The sequence below is a fragment of the Molossus molossus genome, unplaced genomic scaffold, assembly GCF_014108415.1.
Source record: "Molossus molossus isolate mMolMol1 unplaced genomic scaffold, mMolMol1.p scaffold_m16_p_18, whole genome shotgun sequence".
Taxonomy (NCBI): domain Eukaryota; kingdom Metazoa; phylum Chordata; class Mammalia; order Chiroptera; family Molossidae; genus Molossus; species Molossus molossus.
The window spans coordinates 44,363,591-44,390,071 of NW_023425353.1; the positions used below are offsets into that span (position 1 = coordinate 44,363,591).

Consider the following 26,481-nt stretch of genomic DNA (forward strand, 5'->3'; position numbering starts at 1 on the left):
CTTGTGAGGAGAGCTTTTAAGATCTACTCTCTTAGCAACTTTCAAACATACAACACAGTATTAACTGTAGTCACGATGTGTACATTATAGTCATCCCTCGCCACTTCGCGCTTCGACTTCCGTGGTTTCACTCTATCACAGTTTTTTCAAATATATTCATTAAAAAGTTGATCGAGACAGTGACAATGATACAGCTCACGCTTGGTTGTCTGAGTCAGTTATACACCCCCGTATTACAATCTAAATTAAAATTAAAATTACTGTACGTCTGGACTGTAGGCCCATGTATTCGAGCACCCCCGGAATCCTTCAACGCCAGGTAGAGTCTGGAATGGACTGACCGCGATAAACGAGGGACGACCGTACTTACCTCGTGACCACATGCAACCGCTCCCCGCGCACCTCTTCCCGTGCCTTCCATCGAATCGAGCCTCTCCGGTGCAACAAACGGAACCTAGGAGGTTTAGCTTTCCCTATTTACCAATTTAGAATATTTGATTTTTCAAACTGTACATATAGTATCTTTTAAAAAAATCGAACATACTCTGTTGAGGGTATAGAAAGATCTCATGGTCTCTCTCAGTTCCTGGTGTTCCATGGAACTAAAAGAAGTGTGAATTATTATCAGAGAAGGAAAGACCACCCCACAGGTGGCACACGGCACCGTGTGCCCAGGCCCAGCTCAGAGAGAAAGGAAAACCATTTGGAAGAGCGGGGCCCGTCTCCTGGCACACAGAAGTCAGCTGTCCTTGTGACTAGCATCCCCCGTAAGCCAGGATTTGCGAGCATTCCTGGCTCCGGTGTGGCATGTTCCACGCACAAGATCTTACATCTCCTGCCCTTGTGCGTTTCTAGAAGGGAACTGGAATCTTTGCCTGATCTCAGGTCCCTCCAGCAGGGGGCTGCTTGGCTTGCAGACAGAGAGGAGTCTGGCTTGTGCGTTGGTGCACACACGTGTGTTGCCTGCTTCAAAGCTCCGCTGCTCACCTGAATATGAGAATGGCCCCCTGGGCTTGGGCTCTCAGAGGCTGAGATTTACTCAAGGTCACCCAGGACGGGGTGGCAGGGGAGTCTGTGCTAGGGCGCTAGACATCATGGGCATGACCCAGCTTGGCTGCTTACTGTAGTCTCGCTGCTTAACCTCTCTGCCCTGTGTCCTCCTCTGTAAAACAAGCCAGTGATCATTCCTCCATCACGGGGCCGTTAGGAGGACCGGTGGAGGTGATCCACTTAGAACAGTGGCAAGAACCAAGCACTTCATAAACCTTAGCTATTTTTAGCTCTGCCTTACTGATTGGGATGCTGGGGCTGGGGGGGAGGGGCAAGTCAGCCAAATTTATATCACTCGATCAAGACTTGGTTTTAATTTTTCGTTTGAGTATTGGTACTGGCCAGATGTATGCATTTACTAACCCCTGGGCCTCCACCTTCCGCTCTATGAAACGGAGACGTGGGCTTCCGATGTTTCACGATGGCACAGGCTGTGACAATAGCGAAGATGGGGACCGAGATAAAAGTCCCCGGTTTTGCCTCTACAACGGACACTGTCATGAAAGTGCGATCGCCCTGGGCCCCCTGCCACTGCACTTCATGCTCGAGGGAAGCAAAAGCAGCTTCCACTTGGCTGTTCATCTGTTTTCTTGTCAAAAACACGAGTCAGCAGCAGTCTGGGCGCCGTAACCTCCACTGGGGCATGATCTGCTGCTCAGAGCAGCCTGCTTCTCAGCCATAACAGAACCACGAAAGGTGCACTTTGCTTCACATGTAAAAGTCACACATCTGGCAGACGAAAGGCTTGATGAGCGGGTGGCACTGGAGAGGAGGCGCGTGGACCGGCCTTGCTACGTAAGGACTGGCAGGGCCAGCCAGTGGAGCTTGAGGAAGCGGAAGCTCAGGTCTCTATTGGAAGTTCATCAAAGAGAGATGCCCACGGCTTGGCATTGCACTTAGACATTTACGGTTCCGGGGTCCGCGTGCCAGGCTGTGTGCTAGGAAGTGTGTGAGTTAGCCACCTTTCAGTTTCCCCCTCCGCAGACATCGGGTGGCGGCTTCAGTGTGGGGCTACCTTGTCTGTTTGCGTGCATGTTGTTTTAAGGATATCGACCGTTACCACGATGACAGGCTGGGAGGTGGAAGGCACAGTCATTAGCTACAGCTGCCCTCCTCGGTTGTTCCAGAGAAACACTAATGGATAAACAAAGTTGACAGGAACACGAGGGACCAGTTCAAAATGCCCCAAGGTGGCTAAACCTTAGCCAGGCCTTTCTTTCCCTAAACAGCACACAAAAAGCATTAGTATTGATATTCGGGATAGGCAAACTGTACAGTGAACCGGGAAAGACTTCACCTTGGCTCACCCGTCATATCTCAGGGCAGGAGGTGATTTACAAACTGCTCTCTCTGTACAATGATGGTGCAATAAAGATGATCCATGAGCACTTACACTTGATCTTTGGGGTATTTCTTCTTTTCAGTCATGGAGAAGAATGCAGAGTCAGGTCTATGAATCTGTAGCAGCAGCCACTGCCAACATTGAGTGTGAATGCACACTGAGGTGGCGTGTTGAACTCTTTGTACACGCCATCTAACTCACTCCTTGCAATTATCCTAGGAGGTTGCATTTATTACTTCTGCTTCACAGATAGGGAAACCAACCAAGGCTCAAAGAAATCAAGTGACTTGCCAAGGTCTCCATGGGGAAGTTGATCTTGGGTGTTGAATCTAGGATTCGAACTTCATCTATTGAAACTAGGGTGACCAATTTATCCCAGGCTGCATGAGATGTCCTTCATTTCAGCACCGAGAGTCCCACATCCCGGGAACCCCCTCAGTCTCAGGCTACACGGGACAGTTGGTCAGCCTCAGCGGAATCCTAACCATGGGCCATTCAGTATGTTGCAGAATATAAAGAGAGCAATTTCGTTTAGACGCCTAGACCTGATTTCCCGTATCTGTGGAAAGCAGTAAACAAAGCTCAGCTGAACAATCTCTAAAAAGCCGTACTACTTGAAGTGTGCTCAGCAGGCCAGCAGCACTAACATCACCCGGGAGCTTGCTGGGAAGGCAGACTCCCAGGCCACCGCTGAGACCTGCTCATCAAAATCTGCACTTGAATATGATCCTAGGGTGACTTGGTTCAACACCACATATTGAGAAAGGGTCTACCATCCTTTCCAGGACCATACCACTGTGATCCTCAATCAACTAGTGTAGCATGAACCTCCTTTTGGTACCAGCTCCATAAAGGGTCCCAAGTACGAGAAGAGGAGCCCATGGCTAGGGACTTGCACTCTGGAAACCAGGGGGGCGGCACAAGGCAATTTGCAATCAGGCCCCGACTTCATGCCATGGACTGGCTGCCCTAAGGGGAAACCGTGTGTTGGGGAGGACAGAACACAGGCTTTAAATTCAGAGTGACCTGGGTTGGAATCCTGGTCCTCCTGCCCGGGTGACCAGGGGCAAGCTGGGAACTCTAGGGCACAGGATGCACTTCGTGAAGTGGTTAAATTACCCACCTTCAAGGGTCTCAATTCTGGCCATCCTTCAGAATCCACTGAGGGGTTTTAAAAGAAAATTCAGATGCCTAGGCTCCAACCCCAGGGAGGTTAATTCAATCCGGTGATGGTGGGGCCTTGACAATAGCATCATTTCAAAGTCCCGCAGGGGATTCCTTTTCTCGGCCAGCATTTAGATCCACTGAAATTCCTCTTGAGGATGGTGGTAAGGTGCCAATGCAGTAACTCACGCCAGCACCTGGCACGAAGCAGGCACCCAGGCTTTGTCAAATTCCCCTTCTCTGTCAGTGGTGGCCACATCACCTGTCAGCACCAGGACTGCTCTTCGCCAACGGAAGTTGAGAAATTCTCTAAAAAAGCCAAGAGACCCATAGAGCCCATGCCTCGGGCTTCTCACTCTAATTGTCCCCCGGATTAAGCATGCTCAAGTTAGGGAAGGCCAGGCCGCAGTGCCACACAGGAAGCAATTTACCAGAAGGTTCGTGTTTCAGATCTTACATAACATATTTTTTTAAAGGGAAAAGAATTTTTTTTTTAAACAACCTGTTTTCTAATGCACCTGTTACCTGATCAAGTTGCCTGAAGATGTGACTCTTCAGAACCCCCGTCGCCCTCTAAGTTATAGCCTGCCATTCCTCGGGGCAGCTAATTAAAACACCTGGTGGTAATCAGCGCCTTCCATATTGTACACAGCGAGGGCGATGCTCCCCAGCAGCTCCTGCGGTGTTGCCTCAAAACAAGGGCACCATGAGTTATGCACTGTCACTGGGCTTACAAGCAGCCTTTGAGAGGGATGCTAATCACTCCATGCAGAAAGGGGAGAATGTTTCACCTTAATTTTTTTTTTTTTTTCCTAATAGGAGGGCCAGTCAGCCAAAGAAATAAGTGTTCAGAAGTCTAGCAACACAAGGAAGGACAGATAAAAATCGATACCAAATCCCTCTTTCCTTCCAAATAGCTATTAATAAACTCCCGCAGCTTTCAAGGTGTCTATCCCCATTAGAGTTTCAGAGAGGAAGGAGTAAGGGGCATGTGGTCTTTGCGGGGGGTTTTCCTGCCCAGCTCAGTTTCTCTCCACTGTCTCTGCGTCTGCAATGTCCCTTTGAGACGGAAGCATGACAAACAACAGATTAGAAGGGGCCTGGATGGTACATCTCACCCCATAACACAAGGGGCTATTTGAGGAAGTAATGGAATGCCCCCTTCCTCAGAGCACAGAAATCTCTGCTGGAATGCTAAGCTGCATCGTTGAACATATTATTTCCAAGCTGTTATTTTCTTCAAAATCCACTCTTCTAAAGCACTAGGTTTTCCACATCCTCACAATAAGGCCCTTTCCTATGGCGCTTTGCAGATGACGAAGCTTGTGTTCGATTTCTCCTTGACCTTCCTGTCAGAAGACTCTTAAACCCATTGCCCAAAGGGAACAGTTGACACAGAGAGCGAGCCACTCATTTGTCCAATGTCACACTGCCAGAGATCGACAAAGCAGGTACTTAAACTGAAACTCTCCAGTAGCCTCCTTTCCTCTTAGGGTGTCTCCCCCAAGAGAACCTCCCTCAGGTACACGGAGATGTTGATGCAGACACACCACCTCATTTAAAGTGCTACTTAAATCAGGTGTAACATCTCCTTCCCGGCCCCTGGCCAGTCTGCCCCGACATCTGTTTCTTCAACTCTGCCCGGATGGCCCAGGCGAGGCCACCCGCAGGGTGCACTGCCCAGGCTGCCTTGCCAGTGGCCCCTGGCTCGGGTCCACCAGTGAAGGGACAGAGCAGTTCATTGGAGGGCGGGAGGGAGTAAGGGAGGAGCCCGAGTGTTTCTCTGCCTCTCTCTGTGCGTAAGGCGGCATCCTTCCATCCTTCCATCCTTCCATGGCTTAGGCCTGCCGTGATAACAAGTTCCCCGCAAGGCCCTGGGCTCCGCCCGCCAGGATGGCATCTCGTCTCTCCATCTTACTACCCAAGTTTCTTGCTTCTGCTAATCTTGGGGCTGCCGCGCCATCCCTCAAGTCGCTTCTCTGCTCTTCCATCACCCATGTAACAAGTTATCCACATTAAAATCCTTCTCTGTGCGTTAGTTGGCATGGCTCCTGTTTTCTGGTTACCCCAACGGAAGTAATCCCTTTTGTCAATTTTTATACATTTGTAGATTGGGTTGGATAGAAAGGGGAAAAGCAAAAAATAATAATAATAATAAAATTTTACTGTAGGCTTAACATGGACTTCTTGGAGTTTGGTGCTTTCATATGCCTTGTATATTTCAGTCCTCAAAATAGAACTGTGGGAAACATACTATCATTATTCTCCTTTTACAAAAAAAAAAAAAAAGTCTGGATATCAAAAAAGTATGGTGGCTTGCCCAAAGATAAAAGCCAGTAAGTAGAACAGCTAAAATTCTAACATAGGCCATTTTTTCCTCTTTATCAGCAGTGGAATAAAGACCAGGCTGAGACTCCATCTTCAAAAAAAAATACCTGCGATGATGTCACTGTGGATATCAGAGTTTGCAGCACAAATGACTTAGGTTTTGTTTTTTTTTCTAATCCTCACCTGAGGATATTTTTCCATTTATCTTCAGATGGAGTGGAAGGGAGGGAGAGAAAGGGAGAGAGAGAAACATCGATGTGAGAGAGACACATGTACTAGTTGCCTCCTGCACGACCCCAACCAGGGCTGGGACTGAACTGCAACTGAGGTACGTGCCCTTGACCGGAATTCAACCCGTGATTCTTTGGTCCACAGGCCGACGCTCTAACCACTGAACCAAACCAGCCAGGGTGACTTAGGTTCTGTCTGTTTGTTTGTTATTTTTACAAGCATTGAGTTAAACAGTGAGACAGCAAGAAAATATAACATATCATTAGTACAAGCCTTGGAAAAACTGAAGCAGTAGATAATCCTGGGTCCTGCCTAACATGGCTCCATGCCTTCTAATTAGTATTTTTTTTCTGATTATTATTAATTATTTGATGTAAAAAGACAAGAAAGAATAAATAAAAGTATGAATTATGTTCAGACCTCCCATCAATGAGAATTCCACAAAGTCAAACACAAATATATCTTAGCCCTAACCATCGGTATGAATTACTTTACCTATTAGCTAGAATATCTTTTCTAGCATTATTATTACAGATACTCTTTCATTCATTCCATTCCATCCCCGTTATGTGCAATAAACGGTCAAGAACACTGAAGTAAGCCTCAGAAGTACTGGATTAGTCTTGGCCTTAACATTTACTAGCTGTGTGACCTTGAAGAAGTTGTTTCAGTCATCTGAGGCTCAGATTCCTCACCTAAAAATAGGAAGAATTATATTTTGTGTACCTCCTGCAATGGGTCATTTTGAGGATAAAAAAAAAAAAAAGCAGAATGTTGATGAATTTTGAAAAATACAAATTGCTATGAAGGTGTAAGAGATCATGTTTATTAAAGGACGTTTACATTCATTATTGCGTTTTTATCCTCAGAGCAATCTGCCACAAGTACTTTCCCTCATCATTAGCAAAAGGCATGAATATGAAAAAGGTTAAGCGTGAAGAAGAGTTTTACAAAAGCCTCGCAAAGAGTATCGAGATTACCTCCCCTTTCTGCGGCCTTGACCAATGGCAGTCTTTGAAATTGATGGCCTTCCCGGGCATTTCCGGTTACTTATACACAAGGGGTTCTCCTACCTCTCCTAGTCTCCTGGCAATGCAAACATCTGGGGCAAAGTCACCGAAACCAGATGACACTGAAAAATGAAGCTGTGATCAGGTGAACTGATACAAGGCATAATTCCACTTTATATGATGATTTCAGGCCTGCTTCAGACAGTTTTGTACACTGGTCTTAATATTCTAACAGATTGGTCCTCTTTTTACATGGCAGAGCCCTAGGAAGAAAGAAGTCAATGGAAACAGATAAAATATTGTGAAATTCCTCACATTTGTTGTAAGATCGGATTTCTAAGGTCTAGTCCTTACTTTACAGATTAAAAGGGGCAGCTGATATTTCAGGAGCCAGAGGCGTGTTTCTCTCGTCAACACACATAAACCAGCTTTCAGAGGGAACATCAGCCTCAAAGGACCTGCTGAGGAAGTGGATTCAAATCTTGCACATTCAGCACATATTTCTAAGTGCCCGTGTGCCTGGCACTGAGTTGAGCAGGGAGCTGAGGATACAGACTGAACAATATCCATACATTAAAGAACTGGGCCGACCAACCTCATCCCGCCCGCAGCCCCCACCTCTCACCAGGTACCCTGTGCTCAGAGCACCCATCCTGACACTGCGGCTGTCTTCCCTCCTGACCTTGGCCAGGTTTCTTTTCTCTTTCCTCCCTACTTACAGAGATGGGATATTGCAAGAGGGCGAAAAAAGAGAAAACAAAAAGGTTGATAAGGAGAAGAGGTTCAATGCATTCCACCCAGTGCTCCAATGGAGGACCAAATGCATTGCAAGTTTTGGAATCGAGAGACTCATGGTACTACCTTCCATTCTCAAGGCTGTGTAACCTGGAGTTCACATTCACCGAAGGCTGCCTTCCAGCTGCTTCATGACGATGTTAACGCTGCCACAGAGCAAAGCAAAGCATCTTCCTATTTTCAACCCTAGCAATTTGGTTCAGGCATGATCTCAACCACTTTAAGCTTTGATATTTCTAGCCACTTCTTATGCTGTATTTTCTCTTAATGCCACCAATCATGTGTGAAATTCTGTTGCAAAACTAATCTTTGTGGGAAATGAGATGTAATGGCTTCTTTAAAGAGAGAGACGGAGAGAGGGCAGCGACTATGACCTCTGTTGTTTTTTGACATGTTTTTCATAGTGTAATACAAATGGAAACATCTTTCTCTTAAGGTCAAAGTAAAAGTTGGTTTCTGCTTATACAAACATCACTCTTTCTTAGGCAGGAAAAGCCTTGAAAATTATCCTTATGGCTTGATTTTAAAAACCTCTAATGTATGTAATGGTTGTTAAACTTAAAAGCCAGCTGTGCTAAAAAAAAAAAAAAAAAAAGTAGTTTCATTTCCATCTTATTAAGTCAATACTTAATGATTTACCTTTCAAATGATATGAAAAGATTTAGGAATACAGAAAAGATGTGAATGAGGAATAATATGTGAGTACTTATATAACAAGGCACTATTCAACAATCCACTGTTACACACACACACACACACACACACACACACACACACACCAGCCAACACATTTTGTCTTATCAAGGGAGGTTTCAGTCAAAAGCAGCTGTGACCATATCTTCTGGAATGGAAGCCAAAAACCACTAATTTAACTTTTTCATTTGTTTTTTGGAACAATTATACCACCCACAAAAGGGTAACTTTTCAAGTCATTATCTCATGAATTTTGGAACTCAGCCCTTAAATAAACCCATCTCATTTCCATATAATTACAACAACTAAGAAGGTTCTTTAAAAAAAAAAAAAAAGTAAATCTTAGCTCAAATTTTAAGGGTATAATTAATAAGGAATCCTTATTACTAGCATATTGATCAAATTTGGAATTTGGTTCCTTAAAATAAGAACTTCATGTGAATTTAACAGAGAACGGTCTTGAAGAAAAAATTCTTTATGGTTTTAGAAATTCTTTTAGATTTCAGGTTCTGCATATAATTCTCTCCAACACTATTCACCTGTCACATTCTCCACCCCTGTTATGTAGTAATTTATTGTACGCTGCTTAGATTCATTTGTCCTAAAACATAATGGTAATGACTTCAAACTGTAAAAAGGGGGAATGTGGACTAATTTCTTCCTGAATTATTCTTTCCCGGGGTCAGCCTCGGGAACACAGAAACACCTCTGCAGTGTTTAGAGTCTCTAGTGGACCTAATTCCCCATAACAGGTCACTCAGTACAAACTAATTAGGACGAGTTAAATGTTTCCACTGAAAACACCAAAAAAGAGGAGTTGTTGTTTTTTTTCTGATGCCCGCTGGTTTCTGCTTATTTCCTTCCTCACAACCTGGCCACTGAACTCTTTCTCTAACCCAACACTTCAGAGGTGAAACTTGATGGGCCAGCCAAAAACAAAAGTGTAAATGCTGACTTAAGAATGTTCCAAACATCCCAGGGAAAAACAAAAGTCCTTCTTAGTACAATATACAAACGTGTTTATGATAGGCAGGGGAATAGTTTCTGGTCCAGAATTTTCCTACCAAATTAATTCTAGCTGTTGTATTCAAAGCTTCCTCGATTACGTATTTCTTGTTATGATAGGCACACCATTAAGTATTTTTCCTATTTTTCCTAGGCATTTTAAGGAAGACAACTGATCCACATTTAACACCAAGCTGAACTTGCGTGGGTCATTCCCACTTTCTACAATGTGCTGGCCCTGTTCTCCAGGTTTAATTAATATGCCATTAATAGTAGCATTTAGCGTGAGCTCTAACGTTTGTCTCTCAGTTCTAGTTCTGCTCATTTGTGTAAGTCGTAACATTTGTTTTATCATCGTGTTCTTCGTGTGGTTGACTCGGGCTCTTATAATGTGCTAATGTTCGGCCACATAGAATTTTCTCAGGGCAATCAGCCTCCCAAATTCTCTCCTGATGCCACAGGGTTATGACATGGCACCTCTCTGACCAACTCTGGGCAATTTGCGAGGTTGATATGACCAGTGGTAACGACTCCCAGCTCCAGCGGTGGAGAAATAGTTGGGGCCAGATGGAAAGGGGGAGATGATTCAGACATACAGTGCTTAGAGCTGGAGACAGGACACAGTTACAACCTTCTGCCAGGCTCTGAGAAATAACCGGGATGCACTCAAGCAGAGAACCTGCCCTTCATACCAACACACTCCTTTAACCAAACTGTAATCCGGTGGCTCTGGTCTGTTGCACCTACAACCACCCACAGCCTCTCTTCCTTAATCTGGGATGAAGTCTCCCAACTGCCTTGCTTTTATTTCTGGATACATTTTTAATGGCTATTCATCGTTGGCACGTGTAATTTTTAACTATGTAAAATATTGATGGGGGTGGAGAGGGTAACTTCATGAGCATTTATTACTCTCCCTTGCATTTACAGTAAACCTCAATCAGGTTGCTGACTGGGATTTTCCTTGCTTCTTTCTCCCATGTGAACCTTATTTTTAACTCTAAGTAATGAATGCTAGATCAATAGAATAAGTAACAAAAGTATCCAGGGTAACTGAGCAGCAAACTCTTAAATCACTACGCAGTTAAGTGCGAATGAACAATTATTGAAAACACTGCACTGAAATCTCAATAGGAGATAAGAGTGAGGCTTAAGCCATTAAAAGAGTCCATTCGTCATGTAAGTCTGAGACAGCGCACTCGGAACACGAGCTATTCTTGAGAACTGGAAATATTCCGTATTCCGCCAACTTGCATACAAACAAGTGACTCCAACTGAGCAAGGACAGGGTCCAACTGTCCAGTCCCTAAGGGTAAGGAGGCATACAGAGAAGCAGAAAAGCTGAGCCAGCCTGCTCAGGCAATGATTCTTCAGTTATATTTGGGGGAGGGGTACAGCACTGAAAACTAGATTATTTATAAGGGAAGTAAACATCTTGTCTGCATATCAATTCACCCCATGTTACAGCATCATCATGATCTTCCTCCCTTCCTCCCCAGACACAAATAAAAGGATTCTGACATTTCTACCCCATTCCCACAAATCACCAGAAAAGCCCAAGAATGCAGCCTGGCTTTCCCTTTGTCCCCGTTCTCCCTGACTTGATAAATCATCGGCAGTTCAAAAATGAAGGCAAAGTAATAGGCAAAGTAAAAGCATGGTTCTGAAAAATTACCTGAAATAGCTAACATTTTGGATACACACACACATATCTGCCTATTAGCATAGTCTTAGGGATTTACAAACATGTGAATGCTATTGAATCCTCACATGCCCGGGTTGCATTGCTCAATGCTTCTTGCCCTCACTCTTAGACCACGCATTTTATTAGAGACAGGTGGGTTCTCGGAGTTCTGGATGGCTATCAGCTTGAGCAAGGGGCTGCACAGCATAACCTGAAAGAGGCGGCATTCCTGGATCCTCACGATTTCCTCCGGGAATAGAAAAACATATCTCATGCCGGAATTATGGTAAGACTGAACCATGCTCATGACACACAGGGCAACTTTAGCCTTGCCTTTAAAAGAGTATCGTTTCATCTGAAGTAGGACATCACATTTCAATTTGTACTATTAAAAACTTGCATTGCACACTGAAACTAATTGCCCTGTGAATCACCCTGCTTTACAAGACGACTGGACTAGCGTACAGTTAATAACATGAGCTGGCCCGGCGAACATTTCACCAATAGCCACATGATAATCCAGTACAGCATGGATGGCTCTGACCAGTACTTTTAGACTCTACCGCTACTCTAGTTAACGCTACTTCCTCAACGCAATCACCTAAGAAATTGTTGCAAGAGGCTCAAAACTTTAAGTAAATTTACAATCTACTTCCCATCCCTCAAATATCATTACAGATGCCAAAATTTTCCTTTGTCCAAAGACGTATTATCTTTACAAGCTTTTCCATTTATCACAAATATAGTCATGATAAACAATAACCACTTGCTATTTTATTAACTGCCAATAAACAAGCTTACTACCTCTATCATTAACCCCTGGAAAGGGGTGTTAACTCTGGGTTCTGCTTAAATTTGATATGAAATCAGGATTGTTTCTTCCAAATCAATTCTAGTTATGTTAAGACCCTTTTTCTAATATAGGGAAATCAAAACTGCTGTCAAGACAACTAGAGGCGTTCAGCTTTTGCAACTTGTGTTCCTTCCATACTTTCACAAATGTTTCAAAGGCTCAAGGAAACAAAACAAAGCACAGAGCACACACAGAAATAAATACCCAAGAAACTAACAATACCCCAAATGCATTTATCTAAATATTTCTTTAATCTGAAAAATGACTCCAGACTTCATATTTAAAGCTAACCGAGAAATCACCCAGAGCGTTTGCCTCTTGAATCCCCCCCCTCGCCCCTCTCCAGTTGCTCTCACAAACCTTTGAATATCAGATAGATGCCCTTAGAGGATGACACCGGATGGAACTCACAGAAGGAAAACATAACTTCAGGGTGGAGGAAAGGATATTCCGTCCTAATCCGTGGCTTCTTATTTAGCGAAGGGGTTTCGCCTCCTCCCCTAACTGTAAGTTGCAGCGTTACAGTGAGAATGTACAGCTCCCCGCCTGCCTACAGTGCTCCACTGGTAGCCCAGATCTAAGCCTCAACATGTTTTCTGGAAATACAGGCAGCTCAGCTGAAAACCTAAGGGAGGCTTCCACCGCGGCGCCCAACTAAACTGCACAGATATTTAACAGCTCCGAGACCTCGCAAGGTTTAAAAGAAGATGCATTTTTGTGCTAGGCTGCTGGATGGTATGGAGGAGCGTTCTCAGCTGCTGAGCCACCGCACACCCAAGAATGTTTTCCCTTTCTGGCTCAGAATTAGGGAAAAACCGAAATGCTTAAGGAAACACTGATATTGACTAAGCTCTCACAGCATCAGTTATATAGGAACTTTGTTTCACATTCCATCAAGTTAGCCCATGACTCCCCACTCCCACCATTTCTGCTGCTTCACCTAGCTAAAAAAGCCAACTCCATGCAGACAAACCAAGGCAAACTTTATCCACCCCCACCGCTGTCTCTTCTTTTCCAACTTAAACTCATCCACGAGTAATAAACAGCCCCAACCGGAGCACAAAGGAAGCTTTGAACGCTGCACCAGCCTGGTCCTCCGGTTGCCAACTGGAGGTAATAGATTCTCTCGGTTTAAAGATTTTTCTTTTTAGGGCTCGTCTGCCCTGATGAAGCGCTGGGCACCCCCAGGATTCCATCCTCGGAGTTAACACTCACCAAAATACATTATGTTTCTCATTAATCGGACAGCCGGAACCCCACCGCGGCGTCTTCAGCATCAGCTCGCACCCGAGGCTGCCTCGCAGAGCAGAGCCCTTTCATGCTACACCCGGCGGCAAGGTCCCCGGCGGCGTGGAGGGCGGCGAGCGCCCGGCGTGCGTCCTCGGCGGCGGCTGAGCGCCTCGCGGGCTGCCTCGCCCGGGCTACGGTCCCCGGCGGCTGGAGCGTGCGCTCGGGCTGCCTGCTGCACTGCCCATCCTTACTGTAATCCGACTCCTCCTTGCGATGTCCTTGCCGCGCCTGTGACATCAGGACTGAGAGTACTACAAACAGACCCCCCCACCGCACCACACCCCACCCCCGGCTCGCCGCGGCTCCAGGAGGTGCCCGCTGGCCGGCCTGGACCAACCATGGCTCTCGGGAAGCTTTGACGAGCCCAGAGACCCGGAGGGGGCGGAGAGAGGGGCGCGGGAGGCTCTCTTAAAGAGAGCGGGGTCTCCGGATCCACCGAGGAGCACTGGGGGAGAGTCTCCGGTGTGCGGGAGGGGACATGGTTAGGGGAGGTCTGCTATTAACGTGTAATTAGACACACTTCTCTCCCGCCCCTCCCGCCACTGTCATCACCATCCTCGCCAAGATGTAGCCTTCCCTACCAAGTTAAAAGGCAGTGGGTGGGAAGAGGAAGGAATGCTGTCTCCTGTGCCTGCGTTCTCTCTGCCATAGGCTTGAGGGTTTCTTGTTTGTGCTGTTTACACCAAAGAGGAATAAAAGACTCAAGGGACCATTGCTAGGGTAATGGAGGTTTTCACTTAGGAGTGATCAGAACACAGGGAGCCAGTAGTTGAAGAGTTATTTTTATTTCTGGAGTGTTTTTCTGAGCCAGGTCGATAGAGAAATGTAAAGAAAATTAACTGGTAATAAGTCTCCTCCCAGTTTCACAAGATCACACTTGCTGCCTCCCTTAGTAGGTAGTAGAAAGGACGCTAAGGCTGAAATGATCTTTGACTCCTAAAAGGAAGAGCCCTTCAGCCTGACAGACAACAAGATTGTGTCAAAATTGCAGTCTAATCACCGGTGTAATAGACACACGCACACACGCTCCCACTAAATTTGTGATGAACAGTCAAGAAAGGCAAAGCTTAGCAAAGCCTCTGGCTCCTCCAATGGTCTAATGAATTGAAGTTCTTATCTTACATAGAAAAGGATGTTAGAAAGAAATCCCTGAAAGCTTGCTGATTAATACTTAAATTCTCAGCATGGAAAATAAACCCACAGAACAAGTTCTTCCTAAGAGAAGTTGCAAACCAACTTACCTACTGGGTCGTTTAGACTTAAAGAATTTCTACAAAAATTTATTAAATAAAGAACTGGAGCCTATGAAAGAAAGCAATCCATATATTTTTCATATGGGTGTTTGTTAGCCGTGTGAGCACATATTTCTGCATTTTGATATTAAAATATTGAAGAGTCTTTCCTTGCACAATTATGTATCTGTTGGTGGATATTTTTGGAATGAGGGGGCCAAAGCTCATAATAATAACAGCTTGCTTGCTGTACAATCTTGCAAAAAAAGCCTAACCCCCTCTTTCCTCTCTGTGAAATGAACACTATGACCAATATCCTCTCCCACAATGAATTATAAAGAGTTTTGGTGAATGTGAATAGGTAATCATATTTAAATCAGAAATATTACACCGAGTCCTAGGATACATCTAGTGATGTCCTTTTACTTCATGTAAAGCCATTTGAAGAAAATTTAAATAATAAAGAATATTTACATTTTTACTCCTCCTGTAAAATTAAAAATAAAAATAATGTAACGGGAAAATATTGAAGAAAGCACATAAGTGTTTTTCCTTTTGGACAGATGGAAATCATCCAAAAGCCCAATTAATGGCCCTTCCCTCAGGCAGAAGAACCATCTGTGGTGGAGTTTACTCCTGAAACTCATGGGCTGCCTTGACCTCCTACATGGGCTAGGGGGCAGTGCAGTTTAATGTTAAATTTTTTGGTCCTTTTGAGTTCCTGTAGTTAGGAGATGCAAGCATTAAGAGTGGAATTTAAAACAGGAGATTTGAGTCACTAAATGACTGTCTTAATAACTAATAACACCCATGCATTTGCAGTGACAAGGTGCGTTCACTTATGTCATCTTTCTTACTCACAAACTGAGATGCAGAATTGTGGGTATTGTCAATGTCACAAATGAACAACGTGAGGCTCTGAGACCTTAGCAACTTTTTCAAGGAGGTGGTCAGTAATGAATTGTTGTCTTACTATTTGTATGTTGAATTTATGTTACAATTCCCAATTACTCAAAGAATTAAATGGTAAGTCACTGCATGCTCCGGTAGGGAGAGGGGGTGTATGTCCCTCCCGCTCCAATTTAGGGTTATCTGGAATGCCAAGGCCTCAGACACAAACACTGGTTATATCTGGATGGAAAACAAATTACTTTAATTTTACTTTTTAAAAATATGTCTTTATTGATTTTTGTTTTAGAGAGAGAGGAAAGGAGAGAGATAGACATTGATGTGAGAGAGAGACATCCATTGGCTGCCTCTGCACACCCCCTACTGAGGATTGAACCCGAAACCCTGGTATGTGCCCTGACTGGGAATCATACAGGGACCTCTCAGTCCATGGAACGATGCTCAATCCGTGAGCCACACCAACAGGGCTAATTTTACTTCTATACTCTTTATTATTTCACTAAAATTTATTTGTATATATCATATTTTAAAAAATGAAAAATACTACTATTTTTATTTTCCAACAAAACAGCATCCAAATGATGACACAGCTAGACATGAGGTTCCGGATATGTCTTCTTGCCTGAGAGATGCTCCCAAATGTCAACTCAAGGACAGGACTCAGCAGCTTCCAGGGAAGGACCTAGTTCACACCTCTGGCCCTCCTCTGTCTCTAAGAAGGTTTTAGAAGCTGGAGATTCCGAGGAGAAATCAGGTCATTGCTTACTAGATAGAACTCTATTTTTCACTATTAAAATGAGGAATGCCCTAAAACAGTTACATATTTGGGGTTAGAACTTTAATAAATATAAAGTAGAAATTCTAAGTGATAAGAAAAAAAAATTATGGTAACAGGAAAATTTTCTCTCTGCTCAAATATCCAGATAGCTGCTTTCCTGGATCCCTCATCTCCTTCAAGTCTTGCTAAAAGGTTTGTCCTGCTCTCTTTTATCACGGTTTCCCCTGGCATACCCTAACCTCCTCCCATCCCTCAGGACTCCCCGCAGCAGTTACCATCATCTGACACACTTCTGTGCACATCTATTTGCGTCGGTCTCTCTTCCCTGGAATACATCTCTGTGAGGTCAGAGATTTTTGTTAGTTGTTCACTGGTATATCCACAGTTCTTAAAAAGTATCTGGCACTTGTTGCTACTCAATAAATATTTGTGAAAGAATGAATGAACGTACTGCATACCACCAGATTGTGTGCAAAACATCATACTTTTCTGTGTGCCTGCAGTCAGTTCTTTGAGGTTGATGGTGTGTTATGCAAAGTGCTTACACAAATTGAATTTGTCCATGCTTTGCAGCAGCTGTTCTTAAATCCCATGCAGTACAGATGCCAGGTGGGACTGCAGGCCACAGTTTTTGAACTTGCTTGTCTTTTCAAGTTCTCATGGCTGTATGCAGCAATAATTTAGCACTGAGTTAGCACAGCCCAGTTGTCTTACATTGCCTTCCCCACGTCTCAGTTTAGTCCACTTTCATCTCTTACCTATATTGCAGCAATACAATTGTATCCAGGGTTCTTGACTCCAGGCTTGCTCAAGTCCAATCCATTCTCTATATTAGATCCATTATTATCTTTTTAAAGCACAGATGATCAAGTCACTCCCTTCCTCAGTACTCATCAGTGTCTCTCTATTTCACCTACCAGGGCATAGACAGCCTTTCACAGCCAGGTCCCTGATTACTCCTCCAGTCGTGAATTCTTTATCCTTCACACTCTTCACTGCAATCCTGTTTCATGACTATAGTTCCCTTAAAGACTGTACTCTCTTTTACCTGTTGTCTTTACCTGGACAGTTCCTATTCAACCTTGGTTCTCTGTTCAATTATTATTTCTCTGAGGACCCTTTCCTAACCTTAAGACTGAATGACAGGCTGCTTCTATTTTTTTTTTTTTTTTTTTTACATAACACATAATACTTCTTTTTATATAACACACAACACTGATTCCTACTCTAGCACTTAGACATAGTATGGGCATTTTCCTGTACTTGTCTGTTTTCCAAATGAAGATAAAAGAGCATCCCAAATGAAAGAGGACGCTCTTTCATCTTCATGACCTAACACAAATTGATACTTAATGAATCCATTATTAATTTGTTCATTCAATATCTTTTGAATTCCTGCTTGTGCCATCAATTGTTCTAGGTGCTGGATAAAGAGTACTGCACAAAGTGCAAAGGGCAGAGGGGAGACCTGTCTGGGGGATACCAGAAAGAGCAAAAAGGCCAGTGTGCCAGAGCAGAGTAGGTACCGAAGAGTATGTAAGAATTGAAGTCAAATGGGTCACATGGAGCCTAATTCAGTAGAACTTTGTAGCCATAGTATATGGACTTTGACCATTATTCTGACTTGTACAGGATGCCTTTGATTTAACATGACTTTGCATATTTTAATAGATTCACTAGGACTAATGTATGGAGAATAGACTAAAGAGAACAAAGTCAGAGGCAAAGTGATTATTTAGGTAGCCTTTGTAATAATCTGGAAAATAATGGATGTCTTGCACCAAGGTAGGAGTAGTAGAAGTGGCAAAATTGGGTGGGGTCTAGACATATGTCCGAATGAGTCAATAGGCTTTCCTGATGAGTTGGATAGGTGATGGAAGAGAAAAAAAGAATAATGGATTATTCAAGATTGGGGACTGAGCAATTGAAAAGGATGAAATTTCCACTAACTGATTTGGAGGAGAAAGTAGAAGAACATGCCTGGTCGGGGGTTAATAGGTAGTCAATGTGGGGCATATTTAGTTTGAGATAGCTCTTGCATATTCAAGTGGGAATGAGCCAGAGCAGTTTGACTCTATGGATCTGAAGTTCAGGGAAGGATTTAGGGTTTTATATTTAAATTTTGAAGTCATCAATTTGTAGATGGTAATTAAATGGATGAGGTCAGATGATACCTTTCAAGGAGTATAGATGGAAATGGAGAAGCAAGGGGGTTAACACTGAGCCCTGGAACATTATAAGCAAGAAGCCAGGTATGTGGGTATTTGGTGATTGAGTATTTGTTGAAAGCATAATAATTTGTTGAATAAATATTTGTTGACATATGAATGACATCTTATGAAATGCTATTTATTTCAAGCCTAAGTTTGCCTCTGTCTGATATACCACCATCCACTATAAAAACAGTTTGAAAAGTGAAGAAATAAGTAATTTGTCTTAGATGAGAACAAATGCCTAATTCAATTGATCTGTGTAGTGTTTTGATCAGAATTCTTTTAGATTGTGTAGACACTACTATAAACTCATAAATCATTTTTATTTTCATATTCTCCCTTGAAGTTGTCATTGAAATTAATGCTTAGGGACCTTAGTCTGAAATTAATTGCCCACAAAGAAAGACATACTAATATTTGGATAAAAATAAAATCTTATAAGAACTATAATATTCCAAAGTTCTATCCATTTAAATTTCCATGACTTCAGAGACATCCAATAAATCCCTTCTATATGTGGTCCTATCAATTCTATAGTCAGTTAATAGGGGCTCTTTTAAAACATTTAATAACCTACATTGAGAGCCTGCGTAGAATTCTTCCCTTAGAAGTGGCTATGACGTAGGCCTAGGCATGTTTATTCATTCAAAAAATGGTTATTGGGTACTCAGCAGTATTGCCAAGTACTACTCTAGATGCTGAAGGTACATCACTACAGAAATCTCTGTCTACGTTCTAGGAGTTTCCATATTCCAACGTGTCCAGTAGGATTTGGGACCTCTTCCACCTTTTTCACATGCAGAGGAAAGGACCTAAAATATCTCTTTATCTCATTCATTCATGAGTTACAGTTTACTGTTCCTCTTCTCCAAATAGAATAGGAAGGAGGTCAGCGGTGTATCTACCATATCTATGCTGTATCCAGTGCCTCAAAGAGTATGTAAACAATAAGAGGTGTATAATAAATACTGTTACATGAATAAATATCTCAAAAGTCTTCTACCTAAAGATGATGCTCCATTCTGATCCTACTGAGAATATATTTGTATTCTACCTGGAATATCTTTTTCTATTCCCCTTTATTTGTCTAAAGAGTTATATTTACCACCCCAAACTACTCAGATATTTTATTTTCTAATAAGTCTTTCCCTGGGCTTAGGCATGACTCATGTGTTCCCTTACTGAGCTGTCAAATATTCTTTGTATACCTCTATTATCATATTTATCAGATTGCATTTCAATGACCTGTTCAGTTGTCAATATCCCCCAAGTAGAAGAAAAGCTCACTGGAGTCATGGAAAAATTATATAAATGTTAATTCCTTGGATGTTTTAACATATCCCAGAACATAGCAGTAATGCATGCATGCCAAGAACCAAGCACATGTCATATTGGGTTAGAGACTAGAGCATGTCTTTAACATCAGACATAGTCCATGATTTAGGAAGCAGCAACCTTTGGTGTGGTTGCAGACAAGAGGCAGAATTACACAGACAAGGAGGAGACATCAAAAGTAATCTTAGGGTACAGAGAGAACTCCCAAAGCTCTGAGGAAAGGCCAGCCAGGAACCAGAGGGCTGGTCAGCCATTAGACAAGAGAGAGATCAGAAATTCTGTGGGTGGAGCAGGTCAGGAAGCCAACGTGGGAGCCAAGTACTAGAGTCAAGAACAGAAAGTTTAGGCAGAGAGTGGTTCAGGAGAAGCTAATCAAAGCCCTAGCTTCTCTTATAGGTGGCATTCATTAGTTCATTTGCCCTGGTTAATAGTATTGATTCCCTTGTAACCAGAAACATCACAAGCTTCTTTTCCGAAGCTTTTCAGATCATCTCTTTGCCATGCCTCCCTTTCTCCCCCTATTCCCAAAGCCCTTCAGGAAGTTGTTTATATTTTACTAGTGTTTTATAAGGTCAACTCTGGCCTGTTGTGGGTAGTCTGAGACCACCTAGTTTGGTGCCTCACTCATAGGAAATCAAATTGTTATACTTATTATCATCACTAGCAAAAATAAATAAAATAAAGGAGAGAGTGCTGGAGGAGGAGGGAGGGAGGGACGGAGGAGAGAAGAGAAGGAGATGCTATACAGCGAGGTACTGAACTCCAATGTCTAAGCTCTCACTCTGCTCCTCAGAGCACTTGTATTTAAGAAGATGACGCACATGCCCAAAAGTATAAATAAAAACAAAGGCAATACAAAGTAAATGACAAGTGAGTAATCCAGGAAATGTATATAAAGTCTTGGTAAAAAAAAATGAAATGATGATGGCTTCAGGCAAACCTGGAAAACTGCAGAAAAGAACTGGAACTTAAGCTTGGTCTTTTAACACTTGCCCAGATTGAGAAAATGCCGAAAACGTTGCCAAACAACATAAAACAAAGGTGGGATTGTGAATAACATGTCAGGGAGACCAAGAACAAATTCAAGTATTTAAGAGCAATTTTCATGAAAGATTTTCATGCAAAGTTGGAAGGGAAAATGCAGAAGCCATATTGGATGTGATCTCACATCCCAGGTTAAAGGATTTGAATTTTACTTGACAGATAACATAGGAAGTGTCTGCTGAATGAATACATAAGTGAGCCTCAAAGTGCTTCCAAAGACAGAAATGTAATCATACGGCTCCAAAGATATTTGGTGACACAATAACATGAGTTAATACATCTTGTGGAGCAGGTTGAAAGATCATATACACTCCAGAGGTTTCCAGTTTTTCTTAAAATAAAATTCATTTTTGGTTTCTGGGCAGCAATTTGAAAATCAGCCCTGTCCCCACCCGGCCTCCCTGCAAATGTGCTTGCAAACAAAATGGAAGAAGAAAACAGAAACATATTGAATTTCTTCTTTTGCTTTAAAAAACAAGCAAACAAAAATCCTTCAAGATAAATTGAGTACAGCTCTAGTACGTTTGGATGCTTTAGGTCATGGACATTCCATTTTTATATATACTCTGATAATAACTATATAGAGTAAGCATAGAGACAATGCATCTCTGCCCCAGTGTTGCAAGAATTCACGAAGTAATTGAAAGTGTTTCCAAGTGTGCATAATTCTGTGCCTCCAGTCAAATACAGTAGATGGAAATTTGTTTGGCTTCCTTTGTCAAAATGTCTAAAACACATAGAGGAAAAGTGTAAACGGAAAACAAAACATTCCAGTTTCAGCATTCTTTTAATTATATTTCAATTTCCATTTTGGCTTTCCTCAAACATATAAATAATCCTAAAGGCTCATCTCTGATTCCTTTGGTGGATAAAATGACCGAATGTGATTTTTACCCTTGACTCAAATGTGTCAGTTCTGGAAATCTACAGTATTTGTCACCATGAATACCATTTAACTGCAGCAGTACCCAAAGGAACTCTGCACAGCCACACGTGAATACAACTGGAGGAACTTAATTAATCTTGCTGTCACTACCATGATACTTTTCATTAGTTTTGCTGCTATCTGATCAACTGGCCTTTTCGGTATTGGAATGCTACCCACAGCCTCTTGTAAAAGCATTTTCAAAAGGTAAACACAGACTCACTTTTGTGGTAGGGAGCTTTTATGCAGATGGACATTATTACTGCTACTCTAACATGGAGATAACATTTACATTTCATATTTAAGATTATAAAATCATAGAAAACATAAATATCTACTCTGTCCTCAACTGAGAAAGTGCTTTAAAAGCTATACACAGATTACATATTTGAAGTAAAGGTCATATTTTTCTTTATATTCTTTTTCATGAATACTGATGCTTAGTACACTATCAGGAACTAGACTGACTAAATATAGAATTTAATTCATAAGAAATCTAGACTTTTTCACTGAGCACTGGAAAATAAATTGGATGCAAGTTAGATTTAACTGATAGAGCAAAGCAAGAGATAATCCAATAATAACAGCCTTCTTTGAGTCACATTTTTGAAAAATTGGTTTAAAATGTGCATATTTTAGGTATAAATTGATTTATATATACTCCCTTTTGCATTATTTTTCAATACTGACCATAGTTTAATTTACTTAAAATTGGAATGATTTTATAAAATATTATCACATTTTGATGACAGTTGACTCTTGAACAACTCAGGGTTAGGGACACCAACGAAAATCTATGTATAGTTTTTGACTCCTCCAAATTTAACTACTAATAGCCTACTGTTGATTGGCAGCCTTACTGATAGCATCAATAGTCAATTAACACATCTTTTGCATATGTATTATATACTATCGTCTTATAATAAGATAGAGAAAAGAAAAAGTGTTAAGAAAACCATAAGGAAAATATATTCACAGTAGTCATTGAAAAAAAAATCTATGCATAAGTTGAACCTGCACAGTTCAAACCCATGTTGTTCAAGGGTCAACTATATGTGACAATCAATCATACCTATGGCATAGCCATGAAGAACTAGAAAAGGAACTCGTTGATAACTCAACTTATGTGGTGGGCTCTGATGGAGAAATACAAGAAAGTAATGTGGCCCTGTCCTCATGTGTGGAAGCCAGCCTCCAAAACACCCCCAGTCGTCATACTCTTATTAGTGCCTTCCCATTCTGAAGCGTGTGGCCAAGAGTGACTCTCAAGATTAGGTTATACAAGGCAAAGTGGCTGCTTCTTTTTCTCTGTCTTGGATCACGTACTCCAGGGGAAGGTGCCCGCCATGCTATGAGGGCAGTCAAGAAACCCTACGAAGGAGTATGCGTGGAGAGGAACTGAGACTTCCAATCGACACCCAGCATCAAATCGCCAGGCATGTGGGTAAGTCACCTAGAAAGTGGATCCTTCAACTTGGGTCAAGTCTTCAGACACCTGTAGCCATGACCAATATTTTAAATAAAAGTCCTGACAGACTCCAAGTCAGAACCAGTCAACTGAGCAACTCACAAATTCCTGATTCACGGCAGCTGTGTAAAATGATAAACATTTCTTGTTGCTTTAAGATTCTAAGTTTGGGGTGGTTTTTTTTCTCTTAAGCACATCAATAGATAACTAATACACCATGGAACTTTACAGACCAGTTGTCGCCATCAGACATCTGTACAATATTAATAGAAATGACCAAAATATGATCTAGAGCTCAGGTGAAATACACATAAATGTCATATACCCCTTTGGGTCTTGGTTTCTTAATCTATGAAATGATGGTGTGGGAATGAGTGTTGTCACCAAATGCAATAGCCTATAAAGGTCAGAGAAGTAACACAGTTGCACAGGGTTTATAGATAGGGGGATTAAAGAGTGTGTCAACTATTGTCACCTGTTACTTAGTTTCAATTGATAGCATGCCAATGGTGATCCAATGTTGTCGATTCTTGCATTTTTTCATAGCTTTTCTTTCTATGATTAAAACATGACCTATTTGATAAAATCTTTCATGTAACTGCAATTTGAAGCCATAGTGATTCTAAATTATGATGAAAACACTTTCTCCTTTTACTTTTCTGCATTTTCCAATATCTTCAAGATTTTATTCAAGGATCTCTTTTATTGTATTCAGCAGCTCCATCCGTTCTCCTCTTCCATCACTATCTCTACCCTTCTCTATCTCACTAGCAAACTTCTACCATTCATCTACCAACACATGTTCCTCTCTTGATGGTCCACTCACATGGTAAGTCTTCTAGGTGGCTTTTCTTGATGGTCACAGTCATAATTAGTGACTACCTTTCTTATGTCTCAAGAATTTCTTATCCCTGTGGCCCACGAGGTATACCTCCCTGTTTTTAATGTGAATTTCATTAGGCAAAATTAGTATGTCTCATTTATTTTATTGCCCATGGTTGGAGATGAGGATCAGAATTTCACAACAATGCCTGCCCACCTGCGACGCACTGCCCAGATCTGCCTAAAATGACAAACTTCTTGCCTAGCTTCTATGAGTGCCGTAGACAGATCGCTTTCAACTGCCAGGACCTTTATTCATTGTCTCAGCTGCTGGAAACTGCCTTGCCAAGGTTTCTGGCCTTTGTGGTAGAACATATCAGATGAGCAATGTAAGAGCAAAAAAATTGGAGTACCCATGCTGCCTTTGGACCTGCAGCACAGCTCACCCCCACCCCACCCCCAACCAGTTCCTCTTCTCCCTCTCCCAGTGCCGACCCAGAGCACATCCTAATACGCATCCTTCATGCTAGCCTTCATCTCAGTCTGTCTCCTAGAGAACCCATCCTGTGACCCTGTCATTGAGTAAGTACTCAGTAAGTGCTTGGTGGTATAAATTTAGGTCCCAAGTGTTTACAGACAAATAAGACAAATTTCTCAAAGAAGAGAGAGTATGGTTATTCCCCCAGAAGCCCTTGAAATTGCTGAGTAACTTAGGAAGAAAGCCCATCCATTCTCCAGAGACTTGTTGCTTTTGGAATTAATGTAAGGAAGGGGAAGCCCAGAATTTAAATAAGTGGCCAGGTCCATGTAGTCTGTCCGAGCAGTGGTGATGGTTCAGAGCTGTCGGGTCTGCAGGAGATACTCAGTCATGATGCTCTCCCCTTTCTCTTCAAAAAGGGTAATCTTTTCTAGAAGGTGTCATTACTTTGAAAAGACAATAGAAGTCTCACAAGGGTTTCTGTGTAGTTGAAAGCGTTCTCTTCACCTTCAAGGGAAAAGAAAAATTAAAGGAGAAAAAACCCTAATTAATTTGAGTGTGAAGAAATACATCATCAGCTTTGAGGAACTTCCACAATTTTCAAGTATAAAATTTCTTGGGAAATCCTTTGAAATTGACTAATTGATCATGTTTTTTAGTGTCTATATGATATAACACATATCTTTTTAAATTACGTTGCTTTATCTACACAACCAACTCATTCTTTCTGGAGAAAAGAAAAACAAACTTTGCTTTGGAAATATCTGTGATTCAGAGATATGTCTGAAGAGTCCACCCTAAATAAATCATCAACAGTAAATTCCTCTTAACCTCTGACTACACGTTACCAACAACAGAGCATAGACTAAATTCACGTGGTTTTTCACTTATTTTCAAATCTAAGCTTAATCTGGAAGTCATTTCCCCCGCTAATTTAACAAATATTCACTGAGCACCAATTTGCCAAACACTCTTCTTAGAGCTAGGGCTACAGGAGTGATCAAAAAAGATATTGTCCTTGGTTTTATGGAACTTACAGTTTTTCAGAGAACGGAGGATTGTAATGAAAGGTGGATCAATGGTTGTAATAATCTGTTGAGATGCAGAAAAGAAGAAAAAAGTGGGCAATCAGGGAGGTTAGAGAAGGATTTTTGAGAATGTGACATCTAGGTTGAAAGGTGAGTATAATTTGAAATGAAACAAACATAAGAGAAGACTATCCCAGGCATAGTTAACAGCATGGGCAAAGGCCCAGAAGAAAAGGATTATGGGACAAGAGCTAAAAGGTGTTTGATAAGGAAAGATAGGGGAAAGTGGTATAGAATGAGGAAGGACAGGCAGCTTGGAGGCAATCATGAACCTGCAAGAAGAATTTGAAAAACCACAAAGAGCTTAATCAGCAAAGTGGTAGACTGCATGGTTATACATTCAAAAGGTACTAGGATAGTTAACTACTAAGGATGCTTTGGAAATAAAGCTCTCATACGACCATGTGACTTTGAGATAAGCATATGCAGCAATGCTGTAAAGCTCTGGTACAAGCCAGTTTCCCTGGCTCGGGTTTTCTGTCCCCATGCCATTCAATGAAACACAGCAGGCAAGGGGAAAAAATGTCTTGCATAGCTGTTCTTTAGTTGAGAATCACCAATTCAACCAGTTTCTGGGAAAATCAACTCTTTTAGCTGTCATGGGAGTTGAATATTGACTAAAAGAATGAAAATTGAGCCCTGGCCACTTTGGCTCAGCGGTTAGAGCGTCAGCCCACGAACCAGAGAGACCCAGGTTCAGTTCCCGCTAAGGGCATGTACCTTGGTTGCACTTTGTCCCCTGCC

General features: G+C 42.2%; 1 protein-coding gene across 3 annotated transcripts in view; it reads right to left on the reverse strand.

Moving 5' to 3' along the window:
• The window catches only part of ZNF385D (zinc finger protein 385D), a 739,643-nt gene that overhangs the window by 277,530 nt on the left and 435,632 nt on the right, over nucleotides 1-26,481 (reverse strand). Inside the window, exon 1 of one of the 3 annotated variants that reach the window (XM_036267089.1) lies at nucleotides 13,371-13,802. The exons of 1 other annotated variant lie outside the window; for it this stretch is intronic. In XM_036267089.1, coding sequence (XP_036122982.1) covers nucleotides 13,371-13,392 — 22 coding nt within the window. In that variant the 5' untranslated portion in view covers nucleotides 13,393-13,802. Of the gene's footprint in view, nucleotides 1-12,515; nucleotides 12,580-13,370; nucleotides 13,803-26,481 lie in introns of those variants that run through there. One more of the 3 variants, XM_036267088.1, reaches the window with a different exon arrangement.